Genomic DNA, 21,347 nt, shown 5'->3' on the forward strand with positions numbered 1-21,347 from the left:
ACTAACAATTAGATTCATATATAAAAACATCAGGTGCATACATAATTTAAATATAAGGTATAAACGATTTAAAAGACAAATTAGAGGACCATTCAAAATGTGATGACAATAAACAGCACCTGATTTGTACATCTTGGGTAAGTCACGTAAAATAGGTCAAATGTAGATTCCTGCTCAGTATGTGGGATACGCTTTCATTTTCATGCCATCACATTAGTCTGACTCTCTCTTCTGCATCACTAACCCAGGTTGTTATTGCTATAAAAGCGTAATTAATTTGGAAAGGAGGGTCGGACAATCAACGCCCGAGTCTACTTCTGGGGTAATTCAACGAACGTTAGAAGGTTACAATCAAAGCTATCTTTGTCTCGTATAGGGCACCACGTCTCTTATATTTTCAATTTTTAGGGAAAGTGACGAAAAACCTCTCTCAATCTCTGCTCTCTCTACATTCGAAAAGGATGATCATTCTCGATTTCAGCGGTCAAATGTTGCACTCAAACACACAGTACACAACAGGAGGTTTCGTTTAGAGAAAATTTAATGAAACCTACAGGGGAATTTGGGGGAAAATGCATAGGGACTTTACTACAAAAATGACAGGCAAACGTATGTAAAGAAAAAGATATCGGGCGAACGACTGACCTCGTAAATGATTTGAAGCATAGTGAGAGAGAATAAAGTTGGGACTCGTGTGAGGTCGTTAACTTAACCCCAAGTTACTATGCACCAATTTGTACTTTCTAGTAATCACTGCAATGTTTTACTCACGATCGTGGATTCCATGGTTCGGGGATGGTCTTTTCTCAGTTGTCTCAAGAGGAAAGGAGGCCGGTTTAGTTGAAGAAGAAGGTGCACAAAAAGTCAAACAAAAGAGGGACAACAAAAAGAAAGTTGCAGTTCACGCGGGTGGACTCGTAACGTTTCCTGCCGTTTGGACTTATTGCAGGCCACGCTCTTGCGCTAGACTGCGGGTGTAACTTTTGCTCATGCCAGGAGAACAAGTCCAGGCTGGGAAAAAAAAACAGAAGCTGCGTGGCAGGCTTCTTTCATCTTGACAGCGCCTTCGACGTGGTCCGGGGTCCGGGGTCACGCGCGCCTTCGACGTGGTGACAAAACAAAGGAAAAGGGGGGAGGGGGTTGGCCGGAGCCAAGCGCAGGAACTGAAGGGATGTTGGCTGGAAGAAGAGAGTGAGCCAAGAAGAAAGGATGTCGAGGCTTTTTGTATCTTCTGAGGCGGAGAAGGAGACCACACCCATCGACTCGGGTTTCCATGTTAAATTTCATTCTATCTGCGTAAGTCACGCCCAAAAAATTGGGTTGAAACTCTGCACATATTCTAATAAACGGTTCCCAACTTTGAAACTGTCTCACGCAGAGATCAAGCACATAAAATGATTGTTTAAACCTTAGTCTTGGCAAATCAACTCCTTATTGTGCAATACAACATTTAATACTGTTTGGTTTCAAACCAAGAGGTACAGTTCTTCTCAAGCAGTCTTGCAGTTAGACCTGTAGAATCAACACATTAACTCATTTAGTGCCTAACGCGTATTAATGCGTAGTTTTAAAAGCCTATATTGGGTGCCGAGCACATTTGAATACTTTCCGTTTCTTCACGGACACTTTGACGTACCTCCCCACAAAGATTCAACAGCCTACTAATAGTGAAACTCCCAGCCGAGGGCAGCGATGCACCATTTTTAGATTTGACCCTGTAGCCTGATAGGCACTGCTGAGCGGTGCAGACAGGCTGGAAGTCGGACTTTTTTACACTCAGAAACAAAAGTAGATGTCAAGTATTCACAGAATATGTACTGCGGTAGTTAGCACAATGGTGTGCTTGTGTCAGAAATGGCGAGGATCACGGTTGCCATGTCAACAGCCAGGAAACGACACAAAGTGTCATGGCAGACGTGATATCCGGTGAGTTTGCATCACTCACGGCAGATTATATAGCCAAATACGTGATTATTTTTCAATCAAAAGCCATCCCTAAATGTTGCTTTAGCTGGATTATGCAATAAAAACACGTAACGTGACATAAGCCAAAAAATATACAAGCATCGAAGTTACTGTTGCATAAATGCTGCTTTTGACAAAAAGCTTATTATCTCCATAACCTGTGAGACACGACCAACAAACCTAAAACTTACCTACAGTATGTTTCACTGCACACAACTCAAGAACAGAAAAGGGCAGGAGCTAGCTTTTTTTCCTGCTGAAAGAAGAGAGTTTATCCTTTAATTTGGAGCATTTGGTATGAATATATTAATTGAACAAAATATTCTGTAAGCCTTTGAAAGTCGTTCACAATCTTCAAAAACGGCCGGCACCAAGGGGGTTTTCTTTTCTGAGAAAAGCTAGCAGTAAATGAGTTAATGACACCAAAATCAAGGTATACATTTAGAATATTCATGTAGGTTTGTTTTGTTTGGTACAAACGTAAGATTTCTTTCATGTCATTGTATTGTCCACTGCCACCGCATGGTACACTACCACGAGGAGTCCAACTGGCAGTGTCTGCAATCACCACTGGGGGTGATCACGTTCCATTAATGACAAGTAAGTGACCATGTTCCAGGGTTCAACAGTCATCAATCAATTCCTTCCCCCAATCACGCTGCGGGCGGGGGTCATGAGCAGACGTTAAGAATGTCAAAAGGGTCTCTTCGAATTCCTCTGGCGGGTTCATGGGGACGTTGGTAAACTATTCAATTCATTGAGGCCAGTTGAACTAATAAATCCATTGTTGTCAATTATTCCGAACTTCCACGTCTGGTCATGTTGCAGCCTTCCACGCTGAAAGGTCTTTGTTTTCGCAAAGGAGGACCTTTATCTACTTTTATGGGCCCACTTGAGTTAAAACAGATGTCCGGTGGTTTGAAGGCCTCTCCGAATGCCATCAGACAGATGTATCTTGTAGGGAGTGTTCGTTACAGCGGCCTGACCAATAGTGGCGCTGACAAAACTCCCTGATCCGACCACACGCTTCCACCATCATCTGTTCTGGAACAGTCACCACAATGCGGAAGAAGTTGGGATACTCAAAAGCCTGTGAGAAGAGAGGCAAGGAATGTCACGCTGCTAATGGTTTTGTGATATTTTTATGACAAATCATATCCGAAGATGTTGAAAGTGAGAACTTACTGTAGCGGGCAGACAGAAAACGGACTGCTCGGTCACCAGTCGTTCAGTAAAGTCAACATCATTCTGAAAATCTGGGAAGCTGTCTATGTCGATTCCAATCTGAAAAGCCAAAAACACATTTTATTCTCGATTAGGCGAGGCGATAGATTTGATCATTTGAATGCTTGTTTACAAGCAGGCAACCAAACGTCAGGACAGACCCTCAATTTAGAATTTAGAATTTGTAAGATGTGTACAATTCTTTAAAGAAAACATGAAAGGCCAGGCAAAACACATTTAATTCAATTTTTATGGAATGCAAATTAAATGGTCAAGCATTTTAGAAAAACATAACATAACCATAAAGAAATTAATGATTGTTGTTGTTCAGTAATCAGTCATATATTTAAAAAAAAACAATATTTCACAAATTCTGCCAGGGTGTGTAAATTTATGAGCACAACTGGACATATATGCAGTACGTATATCATACGTACGTACCCCTGTCATATTGGAATGAAAGTGTCGGCTACACCTTTTTTATAACCACTAGGTGGCGGTGGCATATGAGAATGAAAGTGTGCAACTTTTTCATAACCTCTCGGGGGCGGTGGCATTTTGAAATGAAAGTGTACAGCGTTTGCATAAGCTCTAGATGGTGGCACACCTTTATAAAATGGGAACGTTTTTTCCATTTCTCCCTCTATCTATGTACCATGCGCACACTTTTGACAATTTTTTGGGGGGGAAAAAATGTGCATTATACACGAGAAATTACGGTAGTTGTTCCTTCGTGCACCAATCAATATTGTCCACATTGGTCCTCCATTCATTTGTGTAAACCTCCTTTGTTCTATTAGTTAATGTTTTACAAAATATTGATCATTAAAACAAAGTTAGTAGTGACCTAACAGTTTTTCACAGTACAGTAGTGTAAATGTACCATAATTCTGACAAAACTGAATTCTCTGACAAAAGAGACTTCTGACACAATATGCTTACTTAAGTGGAATGTTACTGTGATTGCAAAATTATGAAAACACTTCTTTGCACATCCAGCAATCCTAACCATTTGTTATACTGACCATCAAGTACATGGCTCCTGAGGGCATGATGGGGTTCAAGCCAGGCACAGTGGACAGCTCATTAAAACAAATGTCAGCGTTGGACTGCGGAAGAACAAGATGCATATATGACATCATCAGGATGGCGTGCAAGATACAGTGGAACCTCTCTAAATTGATGTCATTTTGTGACACTCATCGATTTCGCAACGATCTCTCGCTCATAGGGATTCATTACAATTTCAATCAGATGTTGCGAGTCAAACTGTGACGATATCCTCTATTCATTGTCCACTCCGCTGTCTTCATTAGGGCCTACGGGTCCTAACCCATCTGACACCCTGGACTGCTTTGAAACTGTACAACCTGGGCATTCAACTTTGGAGGTTCCACTGTCCTTAAATGTCATCATGTTGCTAATCTGCCTTCTGTTTACCTTGATAAAATGAATGGTATCATCATAGAAACCTTGACGTGTGTTGTTGAGGATTCCCTCCAGGGCGCCCTGGACGATGGTGCAGGGTCCAAGAATACGTTGGCTCAGCTTGACAAGGCCATGTCGAATCTGCAGATGTTACACAGTGTATACAATGTGCTTTTTTATGCTTCACTGTACATACGGTTGAAAGCAGAGTTTTTCATCCAGCCATCCATTCTCCTCCGCTTGTCCGAGGTCTGGTCGCGGGGGCAGCAGCCTCAGCAGGGAAGCCCAGACTTCCCTCTCCCCAGCCACTTCTTCCAGGTCTTCTGAGGGGATCCCGAGGCGTTCCCAGGCCAGCCGAGAGACATAGTCTCTCCAGCGTGTCCTGGGTCGTCCCTGGGGTCTCCTCCCGGTGGGACGTGCCCAGAACACCTCACCAGGGAGGCATCCTAATCAGATGCCCGAGCCACCTCATGTGACTCCTCTCAATGGGGAGGAGCAGCGGCTCTACTCTGAGCTCCTCCCGGATGACCGAGCTTCTCACCCTATCTCTAAGGGAGAGCCCGGAGACCCTGCGGAGGAAAATTATTTCGGCTGCTTGTATCCGGGATCTTGACCCACAGCTCGTGACCATAGGGGAGGGTAGGAACGTAGATTGACCGGTAAATCGGGAGCTTCGCACCTTCTTCATCACGACGGACCGATACAAAGTCTACATCACTGCAGACGCTGCACCGATCCGCCTGTCGATCTCTCGTTCCCTTCTTCCCTCACTCGTGAACGAGACCCCAAGATATTTGAACTCCTCCACTTGTGGCAGGATCTCATCCCCGACCCGAAGAGGGCACTCCACCCTTTTCCTACTGAGGACCATGGTCTCAGATTTGGAGGTGCTGATTTTCATCCCAGCCGCTTCACACTCGGCTGTGAAGCGCTCCAGTGAGAGTTGGAGATTACAGCTTGATGAAGCCAACAGAACCACATCATCTACAAAAAGCAGAGATGCAATACTGAGTTCGCCAAACCGGACCCCCTCTACGCCTCGGCTGCGCCTTGAAATTCTGCCCATAAAAGTTATGAACAGAATCGGTGACAAAGGGCAGCCTTGGCGGAGTCCAACCCTCACCGGAAACGAGTCAGACTTACTGCCAGCAATGCGGAGCAAACTCTGACACCGGTCGTACAGGGACCGAACAGCTCATATCGGGGTTCGGTACCCCATACTCCTGAAGCATCCCCCACAGGACTCCCCGAAGGACACGGTCAAACGCCTTCTCCAAGTCCACAAAGCAGATGTAGACTGGTCGGGCAAACTCCCATGCACCCTCGAGGACCCTGCTGAGGGTGTAGAGCTGTTCCACGGCCAGGACGAAAACCACACTGCTCCTCCTGAATCTGAGATTTGACTTCCCGACGGCGCCTCCTCTCCAGCAACCCTGAGTAGACCTTACCAGGGAGGCTGAGGAGTGTGATCCTCTGTAGTTGGAACACACCCTTCGGTGAAAAGGAGGACCATCGCCCCAGTCTGCCAATCCAGAGGCACTGTCCCTAGTGTCCAGGCGATGTTGCAGAGGCGTGTCACCCAGAACAGCCCCACAACATTCAGAGCCTTTCGGAACTCCGGGCGAATCTCATCCACCCCAAATTTCCCAAATTTTCAAAATAAAAGCCTGAAATTCAAAATTTTGGACTAATTTACTTACACTTTCTCAACCAATTCGAACCGTTTCAACTTCGTGTTCAGCTCATTCAAGCCATCCTGTGAACTATTCCAAATGCTAGAAAATAAAGACTGGTAAAAAAGTTCATGAACCGCATTAGAATTTCGGTTGTAAATGTAGGTCAGTGCTTCAAATAGTATTTTGCCCAGGTTTTGTTGGCCCTGACCACTCAAGACTGTATATTACACAGTATAAGATACTCTATAGCTAACCTTAGATCCAAAGATGTTGTTCCTGTCGTGGATGAGGATCCATCCCATTCTCCAACCGGGGACGAGCCAGCGCTTAGCCAGGCCCCCGCAGGAAATGATTGGTACGTCGCTGCTGAGAGATGCCAGGGACTGGCAGTCACAACCTGGGAAAACCTGAGAAAAACAAACAGAAGTCATTCAATATTAGTTCACTTTTGCATTTCTGATAGAAGCCAAATAGTGCTTTTCATAATTAGATACAGAAGGTCAAAATATTATTGAAATCTTTTGCATGTAAGAGTTTATCCCCAAGAGCACAAAAATGAATTTGAATGACCTTAACTCTTTCAATACCAGCCAAAAAGACAACCTCTTGTGTGCCAGCCGATTGAAAGCATTTTGAAGGCCCACAGAATCTTGTATTATTATTATTTTTTTTTAACACACAGACACTATCAAATGAAAGATTAGAAATAGGTTGGCTTCACCCAAATATTTTGGAACAAAACAAATAAAAAGAAGCTTTTGGTGAAATGGGTTCTGTATTTTTGCACAACAGTGACTTAGTCATTATTTTTTTTTCAGTGACACCTCAAATCTCTGAACAGTGGTTTTCTTTTATAAAACACCAACAACAAAGATGAAAAAGTGCTTTCGATGGCAAAATAATACATTTAGACAACCGTGTAACATTTTTACACAAACTATTGAACTACTGCAGGCGGCACAATCAATGGCTGACTGGTTATCGCGTCGGCCTCACAGTTCTGAGGACCTGGGTTCAAATCGGGCCTTGCTTGTGTGGATAATATATATATATATATATATTTGAGCTATATAACAAAGAGTGAAACATTTAAGGGGGTCTGAATACTTTCCATACCCACTGTATGTTGTTGTATCTCTACAGGGCTCCTCCATCGTTGTCATTAAGAAATATAACTTGACATGAAGGAGTACATTTCTTTATGACGGAGCCACGGTTGTCGTCAAATACTGCGTCCCTGGCTGGTCTGAGGCTGTGTCTGAGGCCCTTGCGATCGCTCTGTTGACAAATCATGGATTTGCCCATGAGACCCTGCCCGCCCAGGCAGTGGCCCAAGTCCAGACTTTTCAAGCCCCGAAGCTCAATCGACCTAGGGTGGACATTGGCATATCAATAGAGGAATAAAATGTGTTTGCCCGTCGCTGGGATGTCTTCTGCATAGGAGATGCCCAGGCCCCCTTCGAGCTATTTCAGTGCGCTGGGCCCGATCTAGAAACAGCCTGTTGAAAGCTTATCCCAGTGCCGCTTCCGGACCCCTGCCGGATTTCATAACCGCCATGCGTGCGTTTGCCGTCATTCCAGTGGCCACATGCGTCCTGTGCACCGAGCGGCTTCAGTTGCATCAGAAACGTGATAAAGCATTCCGTGCCTTCTCTGCCAGGGTGCAGGGATAAGCTGAGACATGTGCCTACAATGCGGTTTGTGAGCGTGGCAGGAATGTGGACTGTACCGACCACCTTATCCGTGATGTCTTGATCAACGGGATTTGTGACTCTAACATATGCCGCAAAACACTGGGAATATCTGATGTCCCATGTCAACCGGTGAACGATGTGATTGCACTCGTTGAAAATAAAGAGATGGCTCGTAACGCTCTGCCATCGCCCACCCTATCTGCATTGTCGTAATTTCGGGGCCAAAAGACGACTCCACGGATGGGCGCTGCCCTGGCCCCAGCAGACCAGGCTAAGCAAGCGTCATGTCTGGACTGTAAGCGTTTCTTCAAGGTCTTCGCAGAGGGATTTCGTGGTTGGAACACCAAGCCTCACCAAGTTTGTAGTGACTGCTATAGGTCCCGCTGGCGGCAGAAGCGACAGCAGACATCTACGGACAGTCAACAGGCCGCCATGGAGTCCTCGCCTATCTCCTAGATTTAATCAATCCAATCCGGGGCCCACCCGGGCCCATGTCATAGCCGCCGGCGCCACATCCCTACGAAACAGAACGGGGTCCACGGACACTCGCCCATCAAACTCGAGCACCACATCTTTTCTAAGGGTGAGTGGAAACGCGCCAAGCTGAGAGACCACCCGCGTGCGTCAGTAGTCGTCTCGTTTTACCAGCTGTTCGAATGGGGTGGCGGCACCAGTGGCCGTGGTTCTATCAGAGAGGTGAAGATATCCACCATTGCGGACACTGCGGCGCAATCAAACCTTTGGTCTCTGGAGGAGTTCCTTGCCTGTGGATTCTCACGTGAGGACCTACAGCCTGTCATCCTCAGCCTGTCAGCTGCCAATTAGTGTCCTCAGTTCCCAAACGTTTCTTGAATGTTGTTAAAAGAAAAGGTGATGTAACACAGTGGTAAACAGGACCCTGACACCGTTTCGCATGCACAAAGACTGACAGAAGTGTCCTGTAATTGCTGTGCCTGCACCACGGAGGCCGAGGACCCCGCTCGATCAATCGAGGGGCGGGACCGATTGACCTGAGAGCAGCCACGTCCCACGCCGAGGGACCCACGGCGGTCAGCCATTTTCCATATTTAAATTGCGGAAGATGAGCAGCGATCAAGTCACAGGAAAGCTCATTTGCATGTCGCATAATCATGAGAAAGGTGGAAAAGACCAACTCAAAAATACAATAACTCGAAAAGGGCTTTTCCAACTCCAATTCTCTTTCAAACCCAAAAAAGGATCTTCAAAGACTATACCAAAAAATAAAGAGAGAAATAATGGAAGCGGACCTTTAAAGACAAAAAAAATTCACAATTTAAAACCGTTCCCAGTTGACCTTAGTTATAATACCACTCGGGTCGAGGATTATAGCAGCCATCCTATTTAAAATTTTTTCGCCTTGCTGCTGGATTTCGGCTGTTGGGGCGATGAGATCGCAAATTCTGCTTTGGGATTTGAAATTTGCAATTCCAGTGCAGCAGAGAATTGTCTATTTTGTTACGATGTATTGTTGAGGTGAAGGAAACATGTCTGGAAGAATAAAGGCAGTGTGAAAGTACAATGAGACCGACGGTATGGTTACCCCATTGTGAGTTTCACATTCAGAAAGCGATACAATATCCGTCACGCAGGCACAGAAAGCTGCCAAACCCAACAAGGCTCATAGCGATGATGCCTTTTAAAAGCCGCCGAAGAAGTTTGACCTTGAAGTCACACGCCGATACTCCTTTGAAATCAGGCACGTAACCCAACTGGTGTGTCGTACTGCATTTTTGAAAACCACTGAATAACATCCGCTGCCTTCAGAATGAGAGCACATTCCCACGGACGACCTGATGATCTTCGCTGACCGTCTCCCCTCAGCGATTCAAATAAACCACCCCACCCCCAATTCCCTCAGCGGTTTCTTCTCGACCTATGTTTTGACTGCAAACACATGCAGGCGAAAAGTGCACAGTCATTCTGCTGCTGTAAAATGGCGAATGATTACAGACGGGCGGTGTGGGGAGGTTTCCTGAACGCACCCGACAACCCCAACCTTTCCACTGCCGCTAATTCCTTCTCAGCACGAGATGCATACATCTGCTATGTGACAGATTTGTGCAGTCGCCTTTCTCACCCAAAACTGTCCGTTTATTTTACCGACATCTGTGGATATTTCTTTTCTGAAGTGACATTTGCAGTATTCAACTGGTAAAATAGAAGGTTTAGGGACGATAACATAAGTTTAGAATTGAAAATGAAGATGTGATATTAGCAGAAATCATTGTACACAGAGCAGTTATCTGTGAATGACGCTTTTTACTCACTAATGTTAACCAATGTTAGTCTTTAAAGACGAACCCAAGTCAATAACAAACAATTTAGTACTGAATTGTTGAGCTATAGCTTAAAACTATAGCTGGAGCCCATCCCAGCTGTCATCGGGCAGGAGGCGGGGCACGGCCTGAACCGGTCGCCAGCCAATCGCAGGGCACATACAAACAAACGACCATTCGCACTCACGGCCAATTTAGAGTCTTCAATCAATGAACCTAGCGCGCATGTTTTGGGGAAAAGCCACGCAGGCGCGGGGAGAACATGCAAACGGGGCCGGGGATCGAACCCGGGTCCTCAGAACAGTGAGGCTGACGCCGCCTGACCAAATACAAACAAACATATTTGATTGACAGGTGAAGAGCTGTCTCTTGCCCACGCAGTCCGGCAGCTCGAAGCCCAACGTTTGTTCATGATTGCAGAGCCTTATTTGACAGAAATTATTTTTGTATTCATTCACATTTGGCAGGCTTTTTAAAAACACTCTCCTCTGTGGTGTGTCAAATTTACAAGACATTCTTTGGCCTCTTTTGTGGGTCTTTAACATTAACCTTGACTTGTTGTTTAACTCACCAAATACCATTGAGTAGAACCTGTTCAGTCAAATAATATGCATCATTATTTATTCAAATGTTTGAGTCAAAGACCCCAATTAGTCTTTGAACAGAATCATTTGTTGGATGATTACCAGTGTTTCAATGTACAGTAGTTTAACAAGGGTACAAGGCACGTTCTTTTCACTTCATAGGTAGTTTGTATGACGAAGTTGATGCTGAAACGGCTACATCATTGAATTAAATCAAATTCAATGTTATTGTGAGAGCATTTTCGGTGAAATTCTATGCAGAACAACAGACAGTTGAGACAAAAGTGAGTCCACCCCTCACAGAAAAAAGTTGCCCGAAACCGGAGGGTTGCCGGTTCGTATCCCGCACGACCGCATGTCGTCACAGTGTCCCTAACCCTACACGAGACACTTAATCGTGAATGAATGCGGTCGGATGTGGTGGTCGGAGGGGCCGTAGGTGCAGAATGGCAGCCGCGCTTGCGTCAGACTTACCACCGCTAGGTGTGACTATGGAGTGAATGAATAATGGAGGCAATTACAAAAAGGTCCTTGAGTGTCTCGAAAAGTGCTATATCAGTTATTATTTTCATGGAACAGCACTCAAGGAAAGTAGTAAGTGTACAGCTTATATAAGAGTGGAAATACTGTCTAGTGCCCCCTCAAAATGAGGCAACACACAGCCGGTAACATCCCTCATTAAGACTCGAACCCTCCTTCCGGTTCCAAAGCCCCACGTCCTTATGGATGAGCTGCAGCCATTTTACATGGTAAATAGATGGCACTTCTATAGCGCTTCATAAAGCCTCACAGCCGCCGCACCGCCAGGCCCAGCAAGCGAGCAAGTCAGTGTTCGGTGCCTTGCCCAAGGACAGTTGGACAGCAGACAGTCTTAGCCGGGATTTGCACCGCTGACGCTTCGGTTACTGGACGACCCGCTCTACCAACTTTACCGCAGCCGCATATATATACGTATGTTATAAATCCTGTGAGCGAAAGCCTTTTAAATGTGCATTTGGATCCTCTTTTGACACCAAGACTCCCGGAAGGTCCAAGCGGACGGCCTTACCGGTTGGCACTGTCGAGTCCGCCAAGACCACTTGCCGCCTAACGCGACTCTTTACGACCTTTACGACAACGGACTCACCATGTTACCGTAGATTTCATCTGCCAGGATGGGGAGACGGTTTCGAGAAGCCACTGTGAAAAAGAACAATCGATAAATAGATATTTCTTTATTTTATAGATTTGCGGAGGAGTCGTGGCGATATTTCTGCCGACCTTCGAGAATCATTTGTAGGTGTCCCTTGGTGAAGACCGAGCCACACGGGTTGGATGGGTTAGTGACAATTAGAAGGGATGTTCTGTCATCAATCAGGCCATCCAAATGTTGCAGATCCACCTCCCACGACTTCTCCGGCTGGCAAGTTCAAAAGACTTCATGAATCAATCACCTCTGCTACAAACACGAGAAACAAATAACTTGCTGCATTTGCCCTGGAAAGTTTCATTATTTTTGATCCCCAAGGGCAAATCCTTCAAAATCAGTCATCCTATTAACGTTACTTTTCAAAGTCACTCTGTGCTCCTACATTGAAGGACTCGCATTTGCTTTGCTGCACTTCAGATGAGCTAATTGCCGCCAATCACAAGACACGAGACGTCAATAAACACGATAGAACATTCCCTCACAGTACACGCAACAAAACTAAATTATGAATCCATCCATCCATCCATTTTCCGAACCCCTTATCCTCACGAGGGTCGCGGGTGTGTGCCTATCTCAGCTGACTCTGGTGAGAGACGGGATACACCTTGAACTGGTCGCCAGCATACGGAGACACAACCATTCGCACCGACGGAACATTTTGTCCTCAGTTGACCGTGTTTTTTTGGAATGTGGGATGAGACGCGCGTGATGTGTAGTAGGACAAAAGCAACGCAGGCACGGGCAGAACATGCAAACTCCCCACAGGGAGGCCAGATTTGAACCCGTGACCGAAGAACTGTGAGGCGAATGTGCTAACCGGGCGACCGCTGTTAAGAAAATAAAGTGCCCCAAAACGCAAATCCTTTTGTTGTTTGTAAATACAGTAAGTATGTTTGACGATAAGCGCTGAAAACGCGTGCAAAGACGAAGAACAATATCGTACTGCATTGTTGAGACATGCCTTCAAACTCTTATCGCCTTCTAAATGTTCCTGATTTGAGGGGCGGGGCTAAAAATGATCCTGGTAACGTCAAGAGGATTTTTCCGCCGCCCGCCCCACTGGATTTAAGAGAGCCCATACGAGAGGGGCCGCGGCCCCCTTAAACAAACGCTGCGCCGCCTCGAATCAAATCCCTTCACCGCTTCGTGCAGAGCGTCGGCTGTCCGAAGTGAGACTGTACGTACGAATGGCAGCAAAGTCGTTTGTTGTTTCAGGCCAACTGCTCACACATCTGGCTACACGACACACCCACACAACTACTCATGCACCCAAGGGGAAAAATATTAGACCACCCTCGCTTTGTCAGTGTTTAGTTCATTTGGAATGCCTGGTCGTTTGGACAAATGTAATGCTGACAACAAAAATAGCTCATAATAGTTTGATTTTAAGAGTTGCTATCTGGCCCTTTCCCATGGTTTTCTTGATGCAAAGCAAAATGGCAAACCATATGAAATCGGGCAAAGTATGACGGAATTAGCTGTCATGTGTATTGTATACGTCCTGAAATATACCGTGCACCAGTCATTCAAATGAATGAGAAATTGAAGAACGAAAGTGCTCTCATATTTTCTTCGGAGACTGTACATGCATGGAGAGAGAGAGAGAGAGAGAGAGAGAGAGAGCAATTGCATTCGAGGAAAGAAGTGAAGGAGAAAATGTCACAAACTTTGAATTTGCAAGTCATGTATTTTTCGATCAAGGTCGAATCAATTAAACTCGGGTACCTTCGGCATTTATTTTTGTGCATTATTGTTATCGTAACCATTCAATCGATGTGATTTTTGAAGGACAGATTTTTGAAATCTGAAGGACATTTGGGGGCCTTTTTAAAAAAAAAAACCAACATACCAACAGGTTGTAGAGTCTGACCTCGATGCCAAGGGAAACAGCCAAGGTCTTATATAAGGAGAACCCTGGACGTGGAACTAGGATGTTGTCCCCTGGATTACACATGACACTGATCGCCAGGTCAATGGCCTGGCTACAGCCGCTGGTCAAAATGACATCCTGCATAAGAGGGGGGGGGAGCAATTCGCAAGTAGGACATCACATTGCAGACCTATTAATAATTCATGTATTTATCAGGATGTCACCTTTCGTTTACACCGCTGTCACAAGATGGCGGAACTCACCTCTGCATCGAGAGGAGCCTCGGAGCAGCTGTAAAATTTGGCTACTGCCTGTCGGCTCTTCAGGTAACCTGCCCGAAATGACACAGAGATCTTAAAGTGACGCTTTGACGAAGAAACAGCAAGCAAAAGCAAACGAAAGAGAGCCATTGATGTTCACAATTCACAGAAGTACGCCCATAATAATAATAAGAATTGTTTTCAGATCTTGCAATGATTCATACTTAGTAAATCCTTTTGACCAGGTACAACGATGACTCTTGAGAAGATATGATGGGGTGCCGTTTGTAAAGCGTTTCACGGCACGTTTTGCCACATTAGCGTCAAATTAAGTTTGAAAAAAACTGGAATGAATTTCGGAGAGTCACCTTGCCAGCACATTTACAACCACATTTGGGAACTTAGAGATACAGTATATGAAATGCTAAAATCCAAATTTTAAATGTTAAACATAAATGTGAAATATTCATATACAAAATGTTGGCTATAAATCTAAATATTTAGCTAATTGCCGATAAGCGGAAGCATCAAAACAAAAGCTTGAGGACGTAAGGAGGACGTGTGTCACAGAACACATGAAAAGCATCTCAGCTGGACAAATGCACTCTTCAAAATAGATTGGGGTGATAATAACTACCTGAAATCACAAAGATGTTTTTAAAAAGTACGATGGATTTTTACGGCCCCGGCACGGAAAAACTGTGACCTCTGGTGTTCTCATCAGGAAATCGCATTTTTGCGCCAGCACGTAGTTATTTTATTGACGCACAAACAACATGACACAATTGTCAAGGAAGAAGCGGATTGTTAGCTACATTATAATAACACAAAGAGTGGAACTAACGGCGGACATTTGAGAGGCTGTCGACAACTCCGATTCATCGACTGCACTTGCGCTTTACGGTGACAGAGACTCTCCACGATTCACTCTTCTAGCCACAGGTACGAGTAAAATGACCAAGACGGAGAAGTAGTTTTGGGTTGAAGAGCGGTTCACACATCCGCCTCTGGGGTGGGAGTTTCAAATCCGGGCTCGGGCCTTCCTGTTAGAAGGTTGCGTGTTCTCTACGTGTGCGGCTTTTCCTTCCACATTCCAAATCCTACGTGTTAGATTACGTGAAGACTCTAAATTGTCGTCAGGTGTGAGTGTGAGTGTGAATGGCGGTATGTCTACAGCAGCCAACCTCTTTGAAAGTGACAGTGTACTGATTCATGCAGATTGATATTCACTTCTGAAATAACACATTTGCTCAAATGATCCATCCATTTTCTACACTGCTTATCCTCGCTAGGGTTGTGGCTAAGCTGGAGCCTATCCCAGCTAACTGCGGGCAGGAGGCGGGAGGCGGGAGGCGGGGTTCACCCTGAAATGGTTGCCAGCAAATCGCAGGGCACATAGAAACAAACAAGCATTCGCACCTATGGGCAATTTCGAGTCTTCAATGAACCTAGCGCGCATGGTTTTGGGATGCGGGAGGAAAGCGGAGTGCCCGGAGAAAAGCCACGCAGGCACGGGGAGAACGTGCAAACTCCACACAGGCGGGAGGCCGGGGATTGAACCCGGGTCCTCAGAACTGTGAGGCAGATGTGCTAACCGGTCGCCCGCCGTGCCGCCTGCTCAAATTATTAGGGGGTAAATAATCTCATCATCGTTGCGGCCGCTAGCTTGTCTCCACGAATGCTTTGGTGTGGTCACGCAGTGCAATATTGACCTTTGAACTTCACTCATTTTAATTTTTAAATAGGTAATTATTTAAAAATAAATAAGATGAGTTTGATCATTTTCAGACAAAAGAAAAAGCACAGCAAGTTCAACTAACAAGAAGAGTCCAGTTTCCTCGATTCAACCTTTGCAGATTACTGACCTGGATGACGGACAATCTACACAGACGTAAAGAAAACAAACTGCATTTGGAGCTCGCACATTGCTATACCTCGCAAGCTCTAAGATCCTATGGCCTTGAAGAAGAAGAAGAAGAAGAAGAAGAAGAAGAAGAAGAAGAAGAATCATCTTTTAAATCGAGGCATTGTTTCAGTCTTACGCACCCCATTTATGTAACAGCCTGCAGAAGAACATCAGGGCTGCAGAGAAGCTTCTTGTTTTTTAAGAACAGGCCCATGACCCGCCTTTTTCATTTAGCTTGTCACTATATATATATATATATATGTATATATGTATATATGTATATATATACGCACATATATATCATATACCTGGTGGTGTGAATGTGAATGTTTGCATGTCTGTAATCATTGTGCCCGATCATATTTCCAATGTTGCTCGGGTCTGGATGCATTTTACGACACGTGAGACTCACCAACAGAAGGAGCGTAGCCGTTGTACTGCTGCGAATCTATGGCATCTTTCATGGCCTGAAGCATCAGATCATCTGTAGGAAGGTTACCAAAGACAGTGGGATCCCCTAAGGAGAACGTGGAAATCAGGAACGCGTTAACAGAGTCAGACAGTGTCTGATTCAAAGAAAGAGCCAGTTTTAGAAGTCGCTTCTGTTAGGAATACGCAATGATTTTGGTTTGCTTTTTCATGAATGGAATGTCAGTACTATCTGAAGCTTCTCACCTATCGAAAGGGCGATCATGGCTTTGTCTGGGTTTGGGGAGAGCTTCATCCCATCCACAATGGCCCTTATGGGATTGAGGGTGTTGTCAGCCATCGAGGAAGGCTTGACTTCCCATGTCTCCCTGTGGGCTTTGTCTCGGACACCATTGACACCGTTTCCGCTGACACCGACACGGTCGAGGCCCTTACCGCCGACTGCGTTCCCATTCAGGGGTTTGCCGTTGACACTGGCTCTGTTGTGAACGCCATTCTCGTTCTTCTGAACCGAGTAAGACTCGGTATCATCGGCACTGTTGTGGAGAATGATTGTTAGAACAATAAAATAGATGTTGGCCTATATTCATTCATCTCATCTATTGACTTGCTTTTCATCCATGCTATTAGTGTTATTTAATAATAGATTGAAATGAACCAGCAGAACACAATAGAAATGTACATATACTCTACTTCACCAAAAATGATGATAACATCTTCTGAATGCATGCAAACAGCACTTGTGTTGTTTTATTATAATTAGTAGGAGTTGTAGTACTGGGAGTAGTTGTTTAAGTACATGTAATAAATAAAAAAGGATGAATAAATAATATTTATGAACACACTGTCGTTTCCCGAGTCAACAGTATAATAATATGATGATGATGATGATGATAGGAGCCATTGTAGTACCTTTTCCTGAAGCGATAGCTATAAAAGTTCCCTCCACCAAAGTATTTTAAGTAGGAAATATTTGTATTCAATGCACTCGTTATAATGCAGATGAGCATCATCATCATCATCATCATCATCTGCAGCAGCAGCACAATATAATACGATGCCTCATTTTTATTAACGCAACAACAAAATGTGACTCCAATATCAGGAAAATCAAGATATTCTTACCTCATGATAAATGGACTCTTACGCTTTCCAAAGGCAGCGATTGCGTCAGTTAGGGACTCCTGCGCTCGTGAGAGCAGAGGGATTTGATTGGCCCGTTTTATAGCAAGCCTTCCGAAAATGGGTGTTGAGCCCAGCCCATATCACCATTGGTGGAGGCCGAGAGGGTTGTGCCGCTACACCCCCCTTACATCACTAACCAGAACCATACCGCCTCCAACCCTCACCGGCACCTTATCGCGACGGGGGGGGGCGGGGGTGGATTCCGCAGACCGCACGCTTGTTGCTCTTGCAAGAAGTGCATCAAACACAAATGTTCACCGGCGACTCATTAATACATATTTACTTCAGATATTTGGTGCCGTACATTGCCCACTTAAGTCAAACCAGTGACTGAGTACAGTAGATTATGAATATATATCTTTTTTTCTTATTCAAAAGGTTCATGGTATTTCAACTCAATATCTTGTCATTCAACTAAATGATGAAATCTGCTTTGCATTACTCTTATTTTGTGTAGAGTATTCTCATGATGTTAATGCCACAAAACCATCTAAAAATACCAAAGATCATTCCTCTATTTTAGCTGACTAACCCATTCAAACACTGCGATTGGCTGGCGACCGGTTCAGGGCGTACCCCGCCTCCTGCCCGATGACAGCTGGGATGGGCGACCCGCGTGAGGACAAGCGGCTCACAAAATGGATGGATGGAACATCCAAACACTGAAAAGGATGAAGCACCTTCGTGTCTGGAGCGTGTCGTTCAAATGTCTCCAGAAGTAGATTTTTCAACTGGCCTGTCCTCGAAGATGAAACTGTCAAAACGTTTCACAAAACAACAACCTCGGGAGTTGAAGATCTTTTGACGTGGAATAAATAAGTCCATAAAAAAGCTGCCGGGGTTGCTTGTGTCAGTCTCGCAGGTTGCCCCCGCGGCATCCCTTCAAGCTGTGTGTGAAGGCGGGATGAGCGTTACTGGTTTGTCCTCTTCGCAAAATTGTGTGGATTCATGAATTCCCTAAAATTGTAAACAGTGAACACCAAGGTAAATAAGCGTTACTGTTCTAATATGCAGTTTACATAACACAGTATTATTAAGATAATTGGACATGAAGACAGAAAATACAAACGCTGACATACAAATATTGTTTCAAGTCAACAATGTTTTAGTGCTTATTCTGATGGACTCGGGATGTTATTTTATCTAAATTACAATTATAATCAAGCGACACGACCGGTTAGAGCGTCGGCCTCACAGTTCTGAGGACCCGAGTTCAATCCCCGGCCCCGCCTGTGTGGAGTTTGCATGTTCTCCGCGTGCCTGCGTGGCTTTTCTCCGGGCACGCCGCTTTCCTCCCGCATCCCGAAAACATGCGCGCTAGGTTCATTGAAGACTCTAAATTGCCCGTAGGTGTGAATGTGAGTGCGAATGGTTGTTTGTTTGTAGGTGCCCTACGATTGGCTGGCAACCGGTTCAGGGTGTACCCCGCCTCCCGCCCGAAGATAGCTGGGATGGGCCCCGGCACGCCCGCGACCCGCGTGAGGAGAAGCGGCTCAGAAAATGGACGGATGGATGGACAATTATAATCAGATCATAATTACTTGACCTAAATTACAATTATCATAAAATCATGATTATGATCAGCTCATAATTGTAAATTAGATCAATAACATTCTGAATCCACCGTCTTCTTCTTTTGCTTTGGGCTTGTCCCTTTTGGGGTCGCCACAGCGCGTCATCCTTTTCCATGAGAGCCTATCTCCTGCATCCTCCTCTCCAACACCAACTGCCCTCACGTCTTCTTCCCTCACGACATCCACCAGCCTTCTCTTTGGTCTTCCTCTCGCTCTCTTGCCTGCCTGGCAGCTCCATCCTCATCATCCTCCGACCAATATACTCACGATTTCTCCTCTGGACGTGTCCGAACCATCCGAGTCTGCTCTCTCGAACTTTGTCTCCAAAACATCGAACCTCGGCCGTCCCTCCGATGAGCTCATTTCTCATTTGATCCAACCCGGTCACTCCGAGAGCGAACCTCAACATCTTCATTTCCGCCACCTCCAGCTCTGCTTCCGTTGTCTCTAATCCGTCCATCACGGCTGGCCTCACCACTGTCTTAGAAACCTTGGCCCTCATCCTAGCAGAGAGTCTTCTTTCACATAACACACCTGACACCTTCCTCCACCCGCTCCAACCTGCTTGGACCCGTTTCTTCACTTCCTGACCACACTCCAGTCCACGCTCTGGACTGTTGACCCCAAGTCCTCCACCCTCGCTATCTCTTCTCCCTGAAGCCTCACTCTTCCGCCACCATCCCTCTCATTCATGCACATATATTCTGTCTTACTTCGGCTCATCTTCATTCCTCTGCTTTCCAGTGCATGCCTCCATCTTTCTAACTGTTCCTCCAGCTGCTCCCTGCTTTCACTGCAGATCACAATGTCATCTGCAAACATCACGGTCCACGGGGATTCCAGTCTAACCTCATCTGTCAGCCTATCCATCACCACTGCAAAAAGGAAGGGGCTCAGGGCTGATCCCTGATGTAGTCCCATCTCCCCCTTAAACTCTTCTGTCACACCTCCAGCACACCTCACTACTGTTCTGCTGCCCTCGTACATGTCCTGTACTATTCTAACCTACTTCTCTGCCACTCCAGACTTCTGCATGCAGTACCACAGTTCCTCTCATAGGCTTTCTCTAGATCTACAAAGACGCAATGTAGCTCCTTCTGACTTTCTCTGTACTTTTCCATCAACATTCTCAAGGCAAATAATGCATCTGTGGTACTCTTTCTAGGCATAAAACCAGACTGTTGCTCACAAATACTCACGTCGAGCCTCGACTACTCTTTCCCATAACTTCATTGTGTGGCTCATCCACTTTATTCCTCTGTAGTTCCCACAGCTCTGCACATCACCCTTGTTCTTAAAAATGGGCATCAGCACACTTTTCCTCCATTCCTCAGGCATCTTCTCACGTGCTAGAATTCTGTTGAACAAGCTGGTCAAAAACTCCACAGCCACCTCTCCTAGATGTTTCCATACCGCCACAGGAATGTCATCAGGACCGACTGCCTTTCCATTTTTCATCCTCTTTAATGCCTTTCTAACTTCCCCCTTACTAATCATTGCCACTTCCTGGTCCACCACACTTGCCTCTTCTACTCTCTCTTCTCTTTCATTTTCCTCATTCATCAACTCCTCGAAGTATTCTTTCCATCGAGCTAGCACACTGCTGGCCCCAGTCAACATATTTCCATCTCTATCCTTAATCACCCTAACCTGCTGCCCATGCTTCCCATCTTTATCCCTCTGTCTGGCCAGCCTGTCTAGATCCTTTTCTCCTTCTTTAGTGTCCAACCTGCCATACATGTCATCATATGCCTCTTGTTTGGCATTTGCCACCTCTACCTTTGCCCTGTGTCGCATCTCAATGTATTCCTTTCGCCTCTCCTCGGTCCTCTCAGTGTCCCACGTCTTCTTAGCTAACCCTTTTCCTTGTATGATTTCCTGTACTGTGAGGTTCCACCGCCAAGTCTCCTTCTCTCCTTTCCTGCCAGAAGAGATACACCAAGTACTCTCCTGCCTGCCTCTCTGATCACCTTGGCTGCAGTGGCCCAGTCTTCTGGAAGCTCCTCCTGTCCAGCAAGAGCCTGTCTCATCTCTTCTCCTAAAACCACGCAACACACTTCCTTTCT

General features: G+C 45.5%; 1 protein-coding gene across 1 annotated transcript; it reads right to left on the reverse strand.

Moving 5' to 3' along the window:
* Window positions 1–523: 523 nt before the first annotated feature.
* On the reverse strand, window positions 524–17,866 carry tat (tyrosine aminotransferase). The gene is made up of 12 exons (XM_061772578.1): window positions 17,648–17,866; window positions 16,769–17,058; window positions 16,506–16,610; window positions 14,191–14,258; window positions 13,907–14,065; window positions 12,129–12,267; window positions 11,995–12,047; window positions 6,548–6,700; window positions 4,630–4,758; window positions 4,215–4,298; window positions 3,151–3,249; window positions 524–3,055 (listed from the first exon to the last, which is right to left on the reverse strand). Exons 1-12 carry the CDS (start codon window positions 17,650–17,652, stop codon window positions 2,906–2,908), a joined length of 1,434 nt encoding a protein of 477 aa, XP_061628562.1. The 5' UTR covers window positions 17,653–17,866; the 3' UTR covers window positions 524–2,905.
* Window positions 17,867–21,347: the final 3,481 nt, after the last annotated feature.

The sequence above is a fragment of the Phyllopteryx taeniolatus genome, chromosome 5 (genome assembly GCF_024500385.1).
Source record: "Phyllopteryx taeniolatus isolate TA_2022b chromosome 5, UOR_Ptae_1.2, whole genome shotgun sequence".
Taxonomy (NCBI): domain Eukaryota; kingdom Metazoa; phylum Chordata; class Actinopteri; order Syngnathiformes; family Syngnathidae; genus Phyllopteryx; species Phyllopteryx taeniolatus.